Here is a 19,808-nt window from a genome sequence, read left to right on the forward strand (position 1 = left end):
TTTTATTCCAAAACATATGCAAATATTCTGAAAAGCTTTAACAAGTTCTTATGTCAATCATGAGAATAAACAAGTAAAATGATCAGGCCCACTTCACGACTTTCTCTAACATACCTGCTATTTAAGTCAAATTAAGCACGCTTTCAGTGCAATCAATTCAGAATTAAACCACTATTTTTAGATGCAGATGTAAATGCTTCTTGAGATATATGGGGAGTGCTACCTCTGCCTTGTGGCACACACACAGAATTTAGCATCACTGGGCATACTGCAGATCTTTCTAGAGAACACCTTCTTAGGATACACATATCCTGTGCACAGTATAAAACATATAAGCTACACATGTCATTTTGAAATTTACAGAGCGTCAAGTTCACGTTACCTAAATATTATGGCAGTTAAAAAGATAACACCTTATTAATAAAACAATTTCTGGTATCTAATCCCTCACTACACTCCTGGAGAGGCTCGTCAAGGCTCTGCTAGCCTTTATTGGAATGTTAGCACAGCAAACTTGATGAAAAGCAGTTTCCTGAACACTAATAAACCACTTATGCCTGGTAGCTGCTGCACATGCCTGTAAAATATGCTGAAACAAACAAAAAAATCAACTAATACCACTCCTCACAATGGGAATATTCAGTTGGTAAGGCAGTTGATCTGCAGCGGTGTTTATTCGGGGCAGTGTTTCAGCTGTATGATGTTTTTAATCAGCCAGACTCCTCCAAATTCATGTTTTACAGCTCGGAGAACTCCAAAGGAGCTTTGCCAAAGTCCTGAGGACATTACCACAAAGCTGCTATTTCTGAGTAGAATTTAAAGTGTAATTTCCTTTTCAAATTCCATATAGTTATAGATCTAGTCTAAACGTAGTTTTAGGGCACATTCCTTCTTGCACAAAGTTACAGACTCTAACTGGCAAATACATCTAAAATACAAGTGTGATCAAGTCCGCTTGGCCCGCCTTCATTTTCTTAAAGGATTTTGTTCTGTCAATTTTATGAAAAGTGCTTATTTTTGCTCAGCTCTATTAATCTGCATAGACTTAAACAAACAAACAAATAAAAAAAAACACACTTTGAACTTGGGACAACAAATCTCCAGGCTCACCCCTCACCCCTTATTTTGGCTGCTCATGGTCAGCATCTCCTTTCAGAAGTCTTGACAGAATCCCACAAGGGCAGATGACAACTGGCAAAGATATTTTACTTTATATCATTATTTTGAGACAGGGTCTTTCCATGTAATTCTGGCTAGCCTGGAACTATGTAGACCAGTCTGGCCTCAAACTCACATGATCCACCTGCCCCTGCCTCCCAAAAGGGATCAAAGGCGTGCACTACCATGTCTGGCATTTACAATGTTTTCTTCTAAGGGAACAAAATGTTATCCTGGGTTAACAGATTAAGAAGTGACCGATACTGTGTAACACACACCAAGAGATCACAGAGGTTAAGAAATGTTAACCAAATGTAGTGATTTTTTTAATTTTTAAAAATTGTTTAAGCACAGGATGCTTCCACCATCAGTTCCCAGGAAAACTGACTATTCCTTTAGTACCACCAGAGTCAGTCCTCCGCCGCTGCATAGATGTGACTGCACCACCAGCTCCTAGGTGATAAGAAATAAAGCACCACACACACCCTAACCTGATCCCACAGCCCAGGCTCTTCCTCCTCTTCCACTGTTATCACGCCACACCACATTTTAAAGCCCCAAAATGAGGTTCTTTATCCTAAAACAATCTGACAACACTGTTAACTAAGATGAGGAAAACAACATTCAAAAACCAAACCAGCAATTTATCTCCCCTCCCCCTTTGTAGCAAAATGAATATCAAAGCAAGCGCTAAGCTTAGCAAGTTCTGAAAAGTTCCACTCCTTTCCACGAGCCAATAAACAGAACCAGAAAAGCATCTGAGCATGGTCATTAATATTAATCTACTGCAGTTTCAAAACAGCTTGCTTCCCGAGAACATTTTGCCAGGCTATGACGTATTGGTGTGAAATTACATCATACAAACCATTAGAGAGACCACAGAGCACACCATGTAGTACAAATGGTAAAGAACTTTAATTTAATGTTTTATATTTCACTTTCTAGATTAGTCAAACAGCAACAAAGCAGAATGTGGCTGTAAGGGACAGGGCGGGGGAGAGGGGAACTCAGTGGGTACAGAGTTTCAGTTTTGCCATGAAGGAGTTATATAGGTTTGGTTGCACAACAATGTGAATATACCCAACACCAGCAAACTGTACATTTAAAAATGCTTAAGATGGCAAATATCGTCAAGAGCATTATCATAACTAAAACAAAACCTGAAAATGGAACCAGTGAGTTTTTAGTGTGATCAAACCATATTGATTTTAAGAATCAAAACACATCACTAATTAACAAGTTGATATTTACAGTTTGGTGAATAGATGGCCGTTATTTTATGCTGAAGCCTGAAGTTTTCCTTGATGAAATAAACAGAACTTTAACATAGAGAATAAGTGTATGAAATTTCCTAGTTAATAGGCAATCAGCTATCATGAAACTATCTGGTGAGAATGTAAGAGCAATGTAATGTTGCAGCTGTGTAGCTACAATGGACAGACATGGCTCCTCGCATCACCGTTCTGCATGGGAGAAAGCTGGTGAAAGCTAGGTTACCCTACAGGGCTCCCAGTAGAAAACTGTATGCAGAGTCTAAATTTACCATCGAAAACAATGTATTTTATTTAAGTAATTAAAAGTAAGAAAAGGCAATAAAAGTGAATTCCACGAGCTTTGTTTGCGACTAATCTTCACGTCTCGTCTGGAAAGCAGCTCCCCACGGAGCTGCCCCACTCAGGGCACTTTCACGGGACTGTTTTCTTATGTCGCTCCAGTTCTAGAAATCTGTCTTTCTGCTATTTCAAATCACCAGAGACACAACATAAAAGACCCTGCTCAAGTTAGAAGAATAACTCTAAGCACAATTACATATGAAAGTGAGGACATTTTATCTACAAAACTATACAAATTACCATTATACACATAATTCATTTACATTGGCGATCCATGAGGTGGTACTGAATCAACAGAGGCATTGAAATTAACAATGGAACAAGGCTCCCCTGGAACAGCAGCACATTCCCATCTCCTCGCCGATCATTACACTCCCCTGGGATTTATAGTCATGTATGAGCTACATCCTAGAGAGCTGATAACAAAAACACGCAATGGCCGAAAAGATAAGAAACACTCCCTAAAGTCTATCCCAAAACATGCATGTGAGATGTGGAAACACCAAACTTTGTTACTAATCACAAGACCCTTTAAACTTACAGTCTTCACAATATCTGCGCTGAATTCTCTGCGGTTGGGCTTGTCCACTAAAAATCAAACTGGGAAACGAGCAAAAGGTTTATTCCTAAAGAGTATTGTTTTAGAAAAGTGGTACTATTTATTTTTAAAAACAACTTTCTCTGCTAAAGAAATCACACTGCTGTGGTCATCAGAACAGGTTAAATCACTTTGGCAGAGGTTTATCTGCCCTCATTTTTAACCATGACAAACTATTATCGTTCTGTAATTTTTCAGAACTTATACCACCATTACAGCAAAAACGTATAGGATATTTCTAAGAAACCTAAATTTGATCATGAACAAAATTTATTTAAAGTATTTTTAAGTACTCAAGAATATTAAAGAATGGGGATACATAGGTCAGAAGGAAGTATGTCCTCCGATATCCTTTAATGGGAATACAGTTCTCAGGTTAAGACCACAGGAACGGTCTGCAATGAAGAAAACTGGGTCAGCATAGAGCAATTTATACAACATTTAGGCAAAAAAAAAAAAAAAAAAAAAAAAAAAAAAAAGCCAAAAATATTGTGAGCCAAATAAAAGGATCCTTTGGGATCAGGGTTTTCTGTCTACCCCAGTACTTTAATCTCCAGCTCCCTAGAGACAGAAACCCCCCACATGCTGACTCACAGCTACACTGGAATACAATGCCAAAGAAAACCAGCCACAATCCTTTTAAGTCACAGGTCTCTTTGGTAAGAAATCGACCACCATGTAACTTTCCACCTGTGTGCAGAGAAAAGTGAGACAGCATTGCCTTGGTAAGAAACCTGTTTTAGGTCCTTTGTAGGGATAGACCACAGAGGCTCTCCTCACACGTGCAATTTAGTAGAGGCCACAGCTACATAGCTCGAACAATCCTTCTTGGAACTCTCAGATCATTTATGAACATTTTAAGTCAACTCAGCAATTATGCTATATGTTCTTTAGATATGAAAACTAAGCTATTAGGAAAAAATATGCAGAACAGCTTCCTTTTGTAAGAGCGCACCAGTTCCTAATCCCATGACACTTACAAGGAACATGTTTTTGAGACAGGCTCTCTGTCTTTTGCCTAAGCTGGTCTCAATACCTGAGCTTATGATCACTGCGCTTCTATGCTGGGAACAGCTATGAGACACCCAAATCCATTGTGAATTTTAATTTCAACAGCTTATTCTAGGTGTTTCCTCATAAAGTAAAACTGGAAATAACCTAGTTAATGCTATTTACAATTCAAGAAAATAAAATTCAATACAACTTGATATATACATTTAAAAAACTCCAGAAAATATTCTGTCAGGTCTAAGTAATTTCCCACCACCCAAAAGGAAGCCAAGTCTATCTGCAGCAAGATTTAACTATAATAGTGATGGATTCATTGCAGTAGAAAACACTACAAATGAACACCCAAAACCAAGCTCAGGTTTTTTACTCAAGAGAGAAAAGTAACTATCCATCATAACTTGCCTGAAAAAAGAAAACTACTTTCTGACCAATTATTTCTTGGCCTATCCAAAACCCAGAGAAGAAAAGCGTGTGCCTTCTGTAACAGCTGTATTTATAAAGGTCTTTAAGTATCAGCACCAAATGTTCACATAAATTATTCTAAGCAACTTTAAGGATTTAATATTTCCTAAAAAAGTAGGTAAACAAAGGACTGAACAGTATTTTCATGCTAAGAACCACTAATGTCTAACAATATGACTGGCTCATTTCTAAAGCTGCTGTAGATGTGCTGGGTGAGGAAAACATGCCTCACTGTACAGCTGACGTGACTACTCCCCTATCACGGGTCAGGAAGCCTTATTTTGTGATTAGGCAAAATTAAGTAAACAAGGTGAAAGAATTTTTAAAAGTAGGTTAAATAAAACAATCTGTTATTAGAGGAAAAACAAAACAACTAGCCACATAAAGTACCTAAATGAAACACTGAAAGCAAGATTGACAAATAGTGTTAGTCTGAGTCTATGTCACCCTTTATTACATTATATTCACTGCAGTATTTTGATCAACATTCACAAGTTTTCCTGTTTTCCCCTCAGACTACAGCAAGTTCTTTCCTGTTTATAACAGAATTCAACTCTGCAAATGGTTTAAGTCAACTTTTTGCACCTTGAATTTACAAACCACTGAGTGTTAAAATTGCCTGAAAACCATTTAATTTTCAATTTTTATTGAAAGCTGTACTTCAAACCCAAATCTTCAAAACAGAAAAGCTATTTCAAACAAATTTGTACAAATATCATGATACCAGTGTTTTAAAGATAACCTACAGACAATTATAAAAAGGCAACTATTATACAAAAGAATTCTATGGCAAATCTTTTTTATAAAATCTTTTATAAATAAACTTGTTTCATGATAGAAGATAAAAATTAAATCTACCCTAAAAACACGTAATTGCTCAGAAGATGGGTTGAGTGCTTTTGAAATCATGTTGCTTCTTTGAAAAATGAAATTTTAACTGGGCATTACAGCAACAAATACCACATCATACCCACTTACTCAAGCCTTCTCACCTCTAGGTATGGAAACCTTCTTACGGGTTTTACTTTTGGTAGCCACTTAGTAAACATAACACACTAGCTGCTTGAACACTGGAGCTTGTGAAGTCACTAGGTGTGGAAACAGCAAGAGTGCCAAATTCACTTAGTAGGTCTTTAAGGGACTTGGTGTCACCAACTGGGCAAAAAAACAACATTATAGTTTTCTGTTCAGATTTTATTTGAAATCTAATTCAAATTGTCAAAGCTACAAAAGAGGGGAAGACATCTGTATTATGTGTCTAAGTCACAACATCCTAAAACAAAACACTACTACTGCCAGCAGATCCATTGTACACATTTCTGATGAAATTCATTAGCACAATAAAAATTTCATCTTGAGAAACAGCCACAACAAAAGTAATTTATACAATATAAAACAATGACAGGTCTACAGATGCAGTTACTCATGAGTTTACACATGCATTCACAAACAAACAAACAAACAAACAAACTCAGGAATGCTCTTTCATTAGAATTTTGTTTTTGTGTGTGTAGTTTTTTTTTTTATTAAAAAAACAAACAAAAAACAAACAGACCATTCAGGCACAAAACAAACTTGCATTTCCAATAAGTGACAGCATCTTAAAAATTATGTGTCAGTGTTTGTTTTTCTTTGACTTTTTATGAGACCTGTGTGGAGACCGGGACTGGGATCTGGATTTCTTTCCTGATTTCTTAGGCGACCTAGACCGAGACCGCCTAGACCTTTTAGGTGTCCTTGAACCAGATGGCGACCTGAAGAAACAAACAAGAATATCTGAGTACTCGCCTTCCAAAACTGCTTACATTCTTATAAGGCTTAAAGTAAGCTTCAAGTGGGCATATAAGCCACTAATAAAAAAGCAAACTCAAAATTATTCTTACTGTATGTATACACACACAGATTTATTTTGCACTTAGCATTCATGTGTAATCAGTCGACAAATCACACGATATAAAAAATTTCTGAACTTTACTACTGCTCTACTGAGAGTGTATATTTTTAATAAGCTCCCCAAGTAACTAATACCCCCAAAATTTGAACCTGTAATCCACAAGATAAAGTTTAAGGTGGGACATTAAGGGAAACTAAGACATTCACACAACTTTAAAAGCACAGAAGCTGTGCATTCTGTGATTTTGTGGGGGGAAAAAAATTTCTTACTCAAGGTCATTTAAAACAACATAATTTGTTGTTTTTGAGACAGGGTCTCCCAGGTAGTGGGCTTAATGGCACCTGCCACCACGTCTCGCCCCAGTAATTTTGCTAAGTTTTGTTCATGAAGATTTCCCAAATAAAAAAATATATACACACATACACACACACGTGTAGTCTTGAAGAGGAGAAAGTCATCTATTACATAAAGACTGCATAGAAAATGGTTACAATAATGAAATATTAACATATATATTCAGGTGCAGCTCAAGAAAATTTCCCTCTGTAATATCAAATACATTTATGAACTACTTTTATGGAATTAAAAGGCTTAAATAAAAATATGAAAGTGTGTATTGAAGAGATGATCTAAATAGTATTCTATTTCCTTACCCACGTACTTCTGTGGGGAAGAGGTATTCCTTATCTTCAGCTTTGACAAAATCTAAGGCTATTTATTATTCAGAAACAAAGCTCAGAATGAAAAGTAACACCCCATCCCCAACAGTGGACATGCGAAAATCCTTGGCCAGCCTTTAACTGCTAGAATTCTTCTATACCTGAACCATGACAAAAACTGGAGTAGGATCAAAAGAGATAATCCAAAATAATAATTTCTCTAGTTTTTTGACATCTTAACAAAAGGGGTGAGGGACAACCACATCCTCTCCAAAGTTTGTAGAACACTGGTGACTGAACTGGAGTAAGGGTGAGTTGCACTTACCTTTTGGCTTTCTTGCTAGCATCTCTAGGAGAATCTTTGTGAGATGACCTGGACCGTGAGCTTTCTTTATGAGATCTTTCTGACCGTTCTGACCGTTCTGATTTTGGAGATGGGGACTTCACTCGCCTACCACTGCTACTCCGAGATGGGCTGGGAGAAGTACTATGCCGTCTTTTCCTACAAAACAAAGCATATAAACACCGTAAGTGACAACAAGATTTAAGTATTTATTTTCAATTTTTACTGAATTAGCTACAAATGCTTTCCAGCTTACAATAACTTAACTCTCACTATTCATACTAGTACTATTTTCCAACAACAGTCAATGTCCTTTATTTTATAAACAAGTAAGTTTATGAGCAAAATACAGTTTGCCCAAAAAAACAAATGAATTTTTTTGGGGGGGGGGGCTGTAAAAAAGAGATTACTAGGAAGATGAAGAAAGTTTGACATTTTGGACTGGATAACAATGAAGATTTGTTTCTTTCAATGCTAACTTCTTAATGTGGTACTTTTCCTTAACTTAGATGACCAATTCAGAGAATCGGGCTCCATGCTGGCCAGTTATAATTAACTGGCTGCAGGAGAAGTAGAAAGGAAGCACTAAGAGAAGTAGAAGTGTTTTATAGGTGGAGCAATTGGGTGAAAGATACATGGGGATTATCTGAACTATTCTTGTAACTTCTGTGAAACGGAAATTACATCAAAATAATAAGACAAAAAAAGGTGGCATTTCTTTGTTAACCAATCTGTACAATTTGCTTTTTACAAGTATGGACAGAGTGATTATGACAGGTTTTTCATTTGCAACCATTGGTTTTTACAACGTGGAAAACTTTGATCCTATTCACTGAAGCGACTGCTTCACTACACTAGACATTTAAGAACCATAGAAGTAAGAACATGGTCCAGGGAGGTGATTCAGCAAGTAAGAACTCTTAACTTGAGTTTGACCCTTTGGAACCTACATAGCAGAAGGAGAGAACCAACTGCCACAGCTCTCTTCTGACCTCCACAAGATAATGATAGCAGATATATACCCCAAAGAATAACACACACACTAAACAAATAAAGAGAAAAACTGGAACCAAGAACTTAACATGATGAGCAAGTCACTGTGGCTTCTTTACAATCTTCTTTCATGACGAAAAAAGAAGCTTACAGTGGAGTCAAGAGGCAAATGTAACAAGTTGTTATTTAAGCTGCGGGGTTGATACCCAATAGTGTAATTGAAATCCTGCAATGAATTAAGACTAAGGATACCATATGAACCAAGTAAAGAGATGATGTCCTAATTAGTTAAGCCAAAAGGCAACTGCCACTCTCTCAGTTAATTCTGCCTCCTACAGGCAGAAGCCAAGTATGTTTATTGTGAAAAGGCACTTCTAATTTGTTGCTACTGATGATAGAAATACTTTAAAACCTAATAGCACTCCAAATCTGAAACAAAGCAGAGTAACTATGACATGCCGTACCTTTCTTTTCTTGTTGGAGTACATTCATCTTTCTCCTTCTTGTCTTTGGATCGGGATTCCAATTTTTCTTTATCTTTTTTGTCTCTTTCTCGTTCTCTTTCTAACTCTTTCTCCTTTTCCTGTTTTGTTTTTCAAAAGAAAATAATTGTTTTTTTAAAAATGTCAGTATAGGCTATACTATGTGTCCAATCGCAATTTCTCTAAATATTAATTAAGGTATGATTATCATTTTCATTTTTGGAAAATATCTAGCCATTTCTTATATACCACATCATCATCGTCGTCGTCGTCCTTGTTCAGCAGCAAAGTATTTCCTGAGTGCTCATCACAGCCCAGACAACAGTGACAATTTTCCAAATACTAAGTCATTCTGTGATTCTTTACGACACTATCATTCTCAATCTAGATATGGAAAACCTGACTCAGAAAGTTTAAGCACAATGACCATGGTCACACCAAAAAGTCAGGAACTCAGTCTAAGAGCTCCTATCCCTTCATGCCTAACACATCAAAATAAGGGAAGGAGGTAGAGAGGGAGGGAGAGAGAAAAATAGAAGGGGAGGGAGGGAGGGAGAGCAGGAGGGAGGGAGATGGGGAGGGTAAGGAAGGAAGAAATCAATCAGGAAAAGCTAGCAAGCAACATAACTGACCTTCCCATCACAGATTTCAAGAACTTAGTTATAAAAGCAATTCTGCCTGTATACAGCAGGTTCACTTAATAAAACATTCTTTCCAAAGACTTTATTGTAAGTAATGATAAAAAATTTTAATCCTTACTTATAAACTGATTATATAACGATATAATTACATAAACCAGAAAAATAACTGTTTATTCCTAGCTGTCCTAACTGCCATTTCTCAATAAAATTCTAATTTCTATTAATAGCAGAATAGTTAAAAGTAGTGGCTAAAGATACTGAACCAACTTAGTTCTTTAATAGCAGAAATAGAATTTAATTACAATCGGCATGTATCAAAAATGTTATCTATGCTGCTTCCTATTTTTAAAAAGAAATTCTTATAACTAAACACTGGCAAACTCTTTTACAGAGCCAGACCAAAACTACTTGTCTTGTTGGTTATAAACAATCCTTTTAACAATGGCTCAACTGCACTATTGCAACAAGAGAACCACATAGACAATACCTAGGTCAAGATGCATAGCTGTGTTCTAGTAAACTTTATTTACAAACTGACAGAGATCATAGTTAACTGACCTTCAGCATATGCCTTCTAAAACCACAATCTTGTCTCCAATTAACACTCATGGGATACAGAAGACTAAACTAGCAACTGACATATCAGTTTGAGGTCACTGAGATTCAGGGAGTGTTTCAACATGTAATCTTCAATGCAGACTAATAACCAGTTACCATCACCAAAGGGACTCAAAAGGGTAGAGACAACTAGTACCATTTTAAAAATAATCTCATTTATCTTTTTCCCAAGTACATCATAGAATATAAATCCAAAGACATACAAAGGAGACCAACTTCTCTTAATGATACTCAATATACACTTACCTAAATGAAGATAAAATTATTTCTTGATTGACTATACATTTTATAGAAACTATACTACAATTAATCTATTTTAAACATTCTGATTTAAAACTACAGAGCAACAATAACAGCAATCCCAACTATGGCCCATCAGGGAAAACTCCAGTGGTATAGCAGCAATGGCAAAGAATTCCAAGTCAGCACAGCTGAGCAGTCACCTTACTAGGCAGCTCCCACCCACATTTCTGTACCATAAGCTCCTACGGATGCCTTTTTCTTGTGTGATACTGTTACTATCACTGCAATGATGGCCAGGGCACAGGACAAAACAGCGATTCCAATGGAAGTCCTGGGCATTTCCACGGTCACCACACAGGCTTCTAGTGCTAGTGCTCTGCACACCCTAATTCACCGACCCTAAAAAGCCCAGCACTCCCTGATGCCAAGTATTCCACCCTAACTCCACCTTCCACAGCAGGACTTTCCAGCCCTCATCTTCACCTTCATTCGTGCTACTTCCTAGGATTCCTGGTTCTTACTAGCATCAATGCAATGTCTTCCCATAGGATTTTCCAGTTATGAAAGCACATTCTTAGCAAGATTAGCTAGTCCATAGGCAGTGCCCAGAATAAAATATTTCTAACCATCATTCAATATTTATACATTAAAGACTACTGTTTGCAATGTACTTCCCTTTAATATGCTATGACCCTGATAGTCTACAGATAGGTAGGTAACTGTGGAAACGCTATTACTGAATAACCATATTCCTTACTCGTTGCAACAATTTATCTCTGTAGTGCTCGACTTGTTCCTGGAAGCTCTGGCCTGGCTTTTTAGGTCTCTTTCCAGATTCCAATTCATCTTGAAACTTCATAACTTTGAGCTGTAAAATAAAACATTTTTAATAAGAATTTTCTATAACACTTTGTCGAGCATTGCTTTTCTCCTACAGCAAAACAGTGACTGGTTAGGACTCAGACAAAATATAACCACAATAGAAAGTCTGTTAAATAAACCCTCTACACAAAATTCAAGCCATCAAACACAAACAAACACAATATTCTCAACCTGGAGAGGATTAAACCATAGACTGTTTTACATTCTTAACAACATATTTGTTAACCTAACAGTACCAGTGAATCTGATATCTAGTTCTCCAAATCAGAAAGAAAAAGTGAGTACAGGAAAGCACACTTGGAACAAGATTTAAGAGTCAGCAGGACAGAAACAGAAAACAAGTTAAAAGCAACTAGAAAAACAATGGCGGTGTTCTAGTTACAGCTCCTTAGAACAACATACACAGCTGCATGGTCTGAAGGCTCCAATCTATCTATACAGCAGTGTAACCACGGACCATCAAAACAGAGCTAAACCATATTCAGACTGTACCTTTTAAGAAGAGTAAATACTGATTTAAAAAAGATCAGAACAATTGTGAGCGTACCACAGAAGAAGCAAGCTGTGACTGTCTCGCTAAAAAGGTACCGAGCCACGTGGCTAGCATAAACAACAATAATGGGCTAATATATGTTATAAGAGTTAATAAGAAGCCTGAGCTAGTGGGCTAATCAATTTATAGTTCATGTAGACCTCTGTGTGATTTCTTTGGGACTTAATGATTGTGGGAACCAGGTAGAACAGAAACTTCAGACAATACCCTAAGCTATTTATATGATGAATATTTCCTGTAGCATGCTAGTAGACCACTTACATATTCATTCTAACATTTCTGGCTAATTCTATGCAAAAAAAAACCCCCACAGATTCACATACACTTGCAATGGGTAGCAATCTGAAAGCCTACACCTACCATCACAATTCCCCTCAGAAAAACCCAAACATGTAAAATCAGTAACAGAAAAAGAAAATATAAGAAAAAGTGAGACTAATTTCACATTTTATTCTGGAGATTTAAATATGTTGACCACCCCTTACTCCTGGAGACAATGTCTTACAATCTATTCCAGGCTGGTCTCAAACTAGTGACCCTGACCTTCCTGGTGCTGTGACTATAGGGATGTATCACCCTGTCTGAGTAAAGCTTTTACAATTCTGTAAAGACTACTAAAAAAGATAAACGTGGGCCAGCGAGATGGCTCAGTGGGTAAAGGTGCCTGCTGCCACATCTGATGACCTGCTCCATCCCAGGGACCCACATGCTGGAAAGCGAGATCCACAGTTGTTTTGACCTCCATTTGACTGCTGTGACATGCACATGTGACACATAAACAAAATAAATGTAATTTTAAAACTTTTTGAAGAGAATAAACTCATTATAAAACTTAAAGTAAGATACTAAGGTTGCAACGATGGCTCGCTGAGAAGATAAAGTGTCATGCGAGCCTGACCACCTGAGCTCAGCCCCCAGCAGCCATGTTTACCTGAGTCTGTAACGCTAGTACTCCTACATGTAACGCTAGTACTCCTACATGTAATGCTAGTACTCCTACATGTAACGCTAGTACTCCTACATGTAACGCTAGTACTCCTACATGTAACGCTAGTACTCCTACATGTAACGCTAGTACTCCTACATGTAACGCTAGTACTCCTACATGTAACGCTAGTACTCCTACATGTAACGCTAGTACTCCTACATGTAACGCTAGTACTCCTACATGTAACGCTAGTACTCCTACATGTAATGCTAGTACTCCTACATGGCACAGACATGAGAGAAAGTCACTGGGAAGTCTGCAGGTCACTTATCCTGCAGCATACAGAATGGCAGAAATAGTAAGACCTGCCTCAGCAAGGAATGAGAGAAATGACTCCTGAAACTGTCCTGACTTCCACACAATGCACCTGCTCTCCTCCCACCACATCCCCTAGACCGATAGACACACACCCACACACACACTACAAAATTACTAAAATAAAAACTGTAAAAGCTTCCAGGAGCTTAAGAGCTTAAATGTCCATGAAAATTCAAAAGGTAACAGTAGTCTCCTCTTCAACTAAGGGAAGGAAAGTGATGAGGGAGCAGCACACGGACATCCCAAACCTGTTCAACCCTGTCTACTTAAGAGATAAAGAGAGTGTCCTAGCAGGCCAATCTCACTCTACTTTATGTGTAGATATGCATTTGGACAGACTATATACTTAGTAAGGCATTTAGGAAATGAAGCCTGTGCATTGGAAAAAGGTTCTAATCCTCTCCCTGCTCCACAAGTTAAAGAAGTATTGTCACAATGTCTGAATTCATGACTGTATCTTCTAAATTCTTTGATTTTTGTCCTTTTTCTACCTACTTCACTTCCATAGCAGTGTTTTATAAACCAGGGACTTAAGATTCTCTCCATCTTTTCCTTCAAACAAATCTTAAAATTAGTCTTTACACTTTTCATGTCTTAATGAATTATACATTTTAAAAGACGTCAGACACTAAGTTGAGAGAAAAAGCAGGATGGTGCAAATGCCTGAATTCACTGTATGACTCCTCTATTGCTTAGAATGTAATGTTGATAACTGGCTTAAAAACTAAGTTAAACAATACACTGAATGTTTTGTTATAAATAATAACTCAGTTCTTATTCCTTCGAGTGGCCAGGACCCTTGGTTTCATTTTTTTGTTTGTTTTCGTTTTTTGTTTTTCTTAAAAAAGATAGTCTCTTACTGGGACCCGGAGTTCAACAATTAAAACAGGCTGGGTGGCCAGGGAACTCTGCAACCTCTGCCTTATCCTCTTTGGTGATGCAACATCTCATGCACAGTACTAAGCCCGGGTATTTACGTGTGTTCCTGGAATCTAACTCAGTTCTTCAAATTTGCATGGTGAGCTCTGTAGAGACTGCACTGTCTTCCAGCCTATTTTACTTTGAGACAGAGTCTCACTATGCAGCCAAGCTAGAACCAAACTTGTAGTCCCTGATCTCTGCCTCTTGAGTGCAAGGATCATAGGCATCAGACACCACATATAACTAAAATTATTTTTTAAAATCGTTATAAAATCATACCTTAAGAGTTTCTGACACTAGGACCTAACTAAGGCCCAAACACAAGTTAAGATATCCATAAAAAAAGTGACCACACTTCTCAACACAAAGGGAAACAGTCAATGCAGATGCTGTCTTCTTGAGACAACAACCAGGCTCACATTCTCACTTCAACAGCCCTTTTGTTGGGGACAAGCAAAAAAGGTTCCCCACCACCAAAGACTTTCCTTGGTCTTTGGCTCCCAGCATTCTACTCCCCATCCTCTGTTGGCAGAACCTGGAAAAGCAAGCAGCACAGGAAAGACAGTACTAACCTATCTTGTCAGCACAGTACATGGCTATAGGTCTTCATATGTTTTTGTAGAGAATATCAGTAGCGTGAAATCGCACGTCCACTGTTTCGGGTTTTGGTTGTTTTTTTTTTATTATTATTATTAATCACTGGTTTAAGGTTTAGCAGTTAGGCATTTTTACAAAGACACCACATTTGGGGAAAGGAAGAAAAACTGTAGTATAAAATACAGTATATAGTAAAACTACCTAGAGAAACTAATTTAGAACTGTATTCTTTACTTAACAGTTCTCTAATAAAAGCAGTGGATTTTAAGACCTAAAACTGATACTCAAAGGGACAGGGAAACAAGGTAAGAAAGCATGGCAATAAAGTTTGTGAGACTTGAGTTTTGATTAACCTGCTACCCGCTGTTAAACCGCTCCATGACTTAAATGTCCCAGAATAACAATGGAGAAGAATTTAGGTACTATCAAGATGAAGACCTACCTGCTTTTTAAACCTAGGATTTGGTTTATTTTCCAAATTCTGAGCTAGGTGAGTACTATGAGAGCTGGAGAGATAATAAGTGAAATTTTAACAAAGGGATAGGGAACAAACTATAAAAGATCACATACAGCACACACACAACATACACCACATATACACACAACATACACCACATATACACACAGCATACACCACATACACACATAACATACATATACACACAGCATACACCACAAACACACATAACATACACCACATACACACAGCATACACCACATACACACATAACATACACCACATACACACAGCATACACCACATACACACATAACATACACCACATACACACACAACATACACCACATATACACAACATACACCACACACACAACATACACCACATATACACAACATACACCACATACACACACGACATACACACACAACATACACCACATGTAGACACAACATACACCACACATACACAATATACACCACATATATACACAACATACACCACATATATACACAACATACACCACATATACACACAACATACAGCACATATATACACAACATGCACCACATCTATATACAACATACACCACATATATGTAATGCTCATAAAACCCAGCTAACAAAGATACATTATGTGGTTTTCTTCTCTTCATATTAATAAGGAAACAGAACATTCTAAAAAAAGAATTAGGCATTCCATATTGGTATTTTTGTAACATTTGTGTGCACACAGACATGCCATGGCAATTCATGTGGAGGTCTGAATAGGATCTGTCCCTCCACCATGTATGTCATAACCATCAAACCCAGGTCATCAGTTTGGTAGCAAGCACCTATTCCCACTGAGTCATCTCCCCCCCAAGCCCTATTCTGACAATTGTAACTCCAATTATCAAGAAAATGTATTTTTATTGAATGCAGTCTTTATTTCTACACCCTACTCCCCAATCCTGAGGACTGAACCACCAGTCTTTTACATGCTAAAACAACTACCCTAACAGAGAACCACATGCCTCCTCCCCACACACAGATACCCAGCGTTGCTTTCTTTATAGTTTGAGACAGTTTGCCCAGACTGTTCTTGAGCTCTCTAGGTAGCCCAGGTAAGTCCTGACCCAGGCTCCCGAGAGTCTGAGGCTACAAGCATGCGCCACCACGTGTAGCTCATTTTACACTTAGTAGCTGCACCAAATTAGGAAGAGCTGCTCAGGAAGACAGAAGGAACAGTAAGCTACAAAAGTTCCACAGGAAGAAAAAGGTCCAATAGTGAGTGTGTTCACCTCTACACAACACCCCATTCCCCTAAAATTGTTAAGAGGACAAAGAAGTGTCCTATGGAGACATTAATTAAATTACTAACTAAAAGCTTATCTCTACATACTAACTAGAATCATGCTGATTCTGCACAAGGTTAAAACGAAATGTTTTCTTTGGTTTGGTGACACTAGGGAAAGAGGTAGTGGGAAAGAATACGCCTCCAGTGATCATGTAGAAAAGTAGAAAGGAGAAAATCAAAATACAGCCTAAGAACTAAAATGCTGACACATAGCAGGCATCAACATTACTACTAAGTGGGTACTATGGATTGAGGACGCACATATTCCTTTCAAGTTCTAGACTAACTGGCCATTTTGCTGGGAAAGTTTACCACCCTGAGCACTCAATAATGCTTTTCTTCTCATGAGGTCCTGTCCCTCCCTGAGGATCTATAACAGTTAAAGGTTCTCGTGTGAAGGACAGACTTCCCTGTAAATAAGCTCTTACCACTCAAGATCCCAAAGCAAACCTAATGAAAATTCATTGGGAGAAGCACACAACCCAAGCACTGACAGAGACACACACAGACATACACACACACCAGTCATGAAAGTGTAAGATTGGTTGGAAACAAGAAGAGGCTCAATGAAAGTATGGGGGGTGGAAGGGATAAAAGAGGATAATGGGAGTTGAATATGATCAAAATACATTAAATCAATGCATGAGAATGTCATAAAACTCATTATATAGAGTAATATATGCTATTAGAAACCATTTATTTTAAACTTTCCCAAATGCTTCTCTCCAACAAGGCCAAGCAGCCTGAGATACAAAACAAACAGCATTGTAAAAAAGAAAGGAGTAAGAGAGGAGGGCACAGTTTGGCTGAGATAGTTTGGGTTTGCCCACCTATTTTTTTCTTCTTAATGTTAAGACTCAGGCAATGTATACGCTATAGCCTATCATAAAACCTTTCAAAGAAACTACTATAATTAATAAAATGTAAACCTAAATTCAATGTGTCAGAAAATATTTTATTTTTACTTAGTTATATATGGTATGCATTCAAAATCGGATGGTTTTTCCTATTCCTTGGAATCCATTTCCTCAGAGGCTCTCCTGCATGCTATGCATTCGAACAGAGAACTAAATACACACACACACACATCAAAATAAAGTCATAGAGATAAGCAGGACAAGAAACAAATCTAGAGAGAAAAACAAGGCTAGTGTTGAGAAAAGGGGATACTTGAACTAAGAGGCAATGTTAACTCATTTCCAAGCATAAAGAATGCTGTGCCAAAAGGAAGCTGACTTGGTATTGAATGTTAAAAACTACGAAAGTAGTTTTCATTTGAATGCAATACAAACCTCAATTTCACGAAGCTTAGCTCGTTTTTCTTCACTCATTTCAGAGTATTTAGAGAACTTAGACTCAGTCATTTCTTCTCTGACAGGGTTAGAATACAAATGATGCTCTTCTGATTTGGAACTCTGAGTGTCTTCTTCATCTTCACTTTCTTCTTCTTGACTTTGGAAACAGAATACACTGCATGTCACAGCAGGGAAACAAAATCCTGTATTTTATAGTTTGGGTATTTGTTTCTCATTGTCCTGGAACTTAAATGACACTGCAGAAGAACTAAAACATTTTCTGCAAGTATTTGGTCAAATACTATCTTAGACAGTTCTGAAAAACGTATCCTTCTGCAGGGAAAGTTGAGTTTCAATATAGCATAATCACGCTTTTAATAAATTCTGTGGTAATGTTATCAGTGTGCTTTTCATGCGGCAACAGTCATGTAAGGAAATAAAATGAAGAACAAATGAGTGTTGCACACGCCTCAGCTCAGTAAACTCATGAAGGCTGTGCATAAAAAGCCCAATGATGAGCTCTCCTTCTGCAGAGCATACTCTAGAAAACACGTGATTTTGTCACACTCACCATAAAAACACATAAGGACCCCGCCTGATTAGCACATTATACTAAAGCACCATATAAAGTTTGAGCATTAAAAAACTTCACCTAATGTTATAGCTGATCCTGAAAGCTAGCTCTTTATTCAGTTCTCGTTTAATTTATGTTTATAAAGTCTGTACTTTCTTTTATTTTACATTCATTTATTTACATGTATGAATATTTTGCCTGAATGTGTGTATGTGTACCATGTGCATGCCTGCTGCCCATAGCCATCAGGAGAGGGTTTTAGAACCCCTGGGACTGAGTAAAGGATGGTTGTGAACCTCAATGCAGATACTAGGAATCAAATCCAGGTCCTCTTCAAAAGTAACAAGTACTATTAACCTCTGAGCTAGCTACCTGCTAAACTTTTATAAAAAATGAAATTTCAAAATTCTAAATCTATACCAAATTCATTACAAATGCTACTATTTTTAGCATTTCTTTCCATCTGCTATAAGTACTAATTTTAAACTCTACTTCTACTAAAAATGCAATAGTTTATTATTATATGAAGCAGCCCTCAGCAAAAAGGCATTTCTGATCTAGCCACTAGAGAGTAGTAGTGAGCTGTAAGAAATGCTGAAGGATCAGGAAGCTTTGTGCAAATCAGTGTTCCTCATCTGCATAAGCCTATGCTTATATTAACATGGGAGTTCTAAGAAAAATTAAAAACATGAATCCTACTTCTACTGACCCATGTTTCTAGCAATGATTACTTCAACGTCAGTATTAAAATACACTCATACAGTAAGACAGAAATCAATCTTATGCCCCCAAACTCCTAATGCTTTCAGAAAATGAACCTAACAATGTATCTGGCATTCTGACGAACTTTCTACCCTTCACTGTAAATTGAAGAATTATTTGATCAGTACAGTATATAGTTATACTAATATTTGAGATGTTGCTAATGACAGAGTCATGGATATAAAAGTCAACAAAAACAGTTTCAAAGCAAACTAACCTGAATCATTCACTCTAGTATTCTTCAGTTCCTGAGACCTACCGCCACTGCTCTGCCACACACACCTCTACTTTCTAATCATTACCAACTTACTCAGTCACACCAACAGAACTGCCAGTTTACCCATGCCATCAAACTGTCTACAAACTACTGACTGAGCACACTTCCTTGCAAGCCATGAGTCCCTTTAC

General features: G+C 37.5%; 1 protein-coding gene across 6 annotated transcripts in view; it reads right to left on the reverse strand.

The window, feature by feature from the left end:
- Positions 1-5,267: 5,267 nt before the first annotated feature.
- U2surp (U2 snRNP associated SURP domain containing) overlaps positions 5,268-19,808 on the reverse strand; it is a 52,892-nt gene continuing 38,351 nt past the window's right edge. For all 6 annotated transcript variants that reach the window (XM_048452515.3, XM_048452514.3, XM_048452513.3 and 3 more), the window contains 5 exons: positions 18,062-18,221; positions 11,473-11,583; positions 9,196-9,314; positions 7,721-7,897; positions 5,268-6,596 (listed from right to left, as the gene is read on the reverse strand). In XM_048452515.3, coding sequence (XP_048308472.1) covers positions 6,458-6,596; positions 7,721-7,897; positions 9,196-9,314; positions 11,473-11,583; positions 18,062-18,221 — 706 coding nt within the window. In that variant the 3' untranslated portion in view covers positions 5,268-6,457. The remainder of the gene's footprint in view (positions 6,597-7,720; positions 7,898-9,195; positions 9,315-11,472; positions 11,584-18,061; positions 18,222-19,808) is intronic.

Source organism: Myodes glareolus, chromosome 4 (genome assembly GCF_982192425.1).
Source record: "Myodes glareolus chromosome 4, mMyoGla1.1, whole genome shotgun sequence".
Taxonomy (NCBI): Eukaryota; Metazoa; Chordata; class Mammalia; order Rodentia; family Cricetidae; genus Myodes; species Myodes glareolus.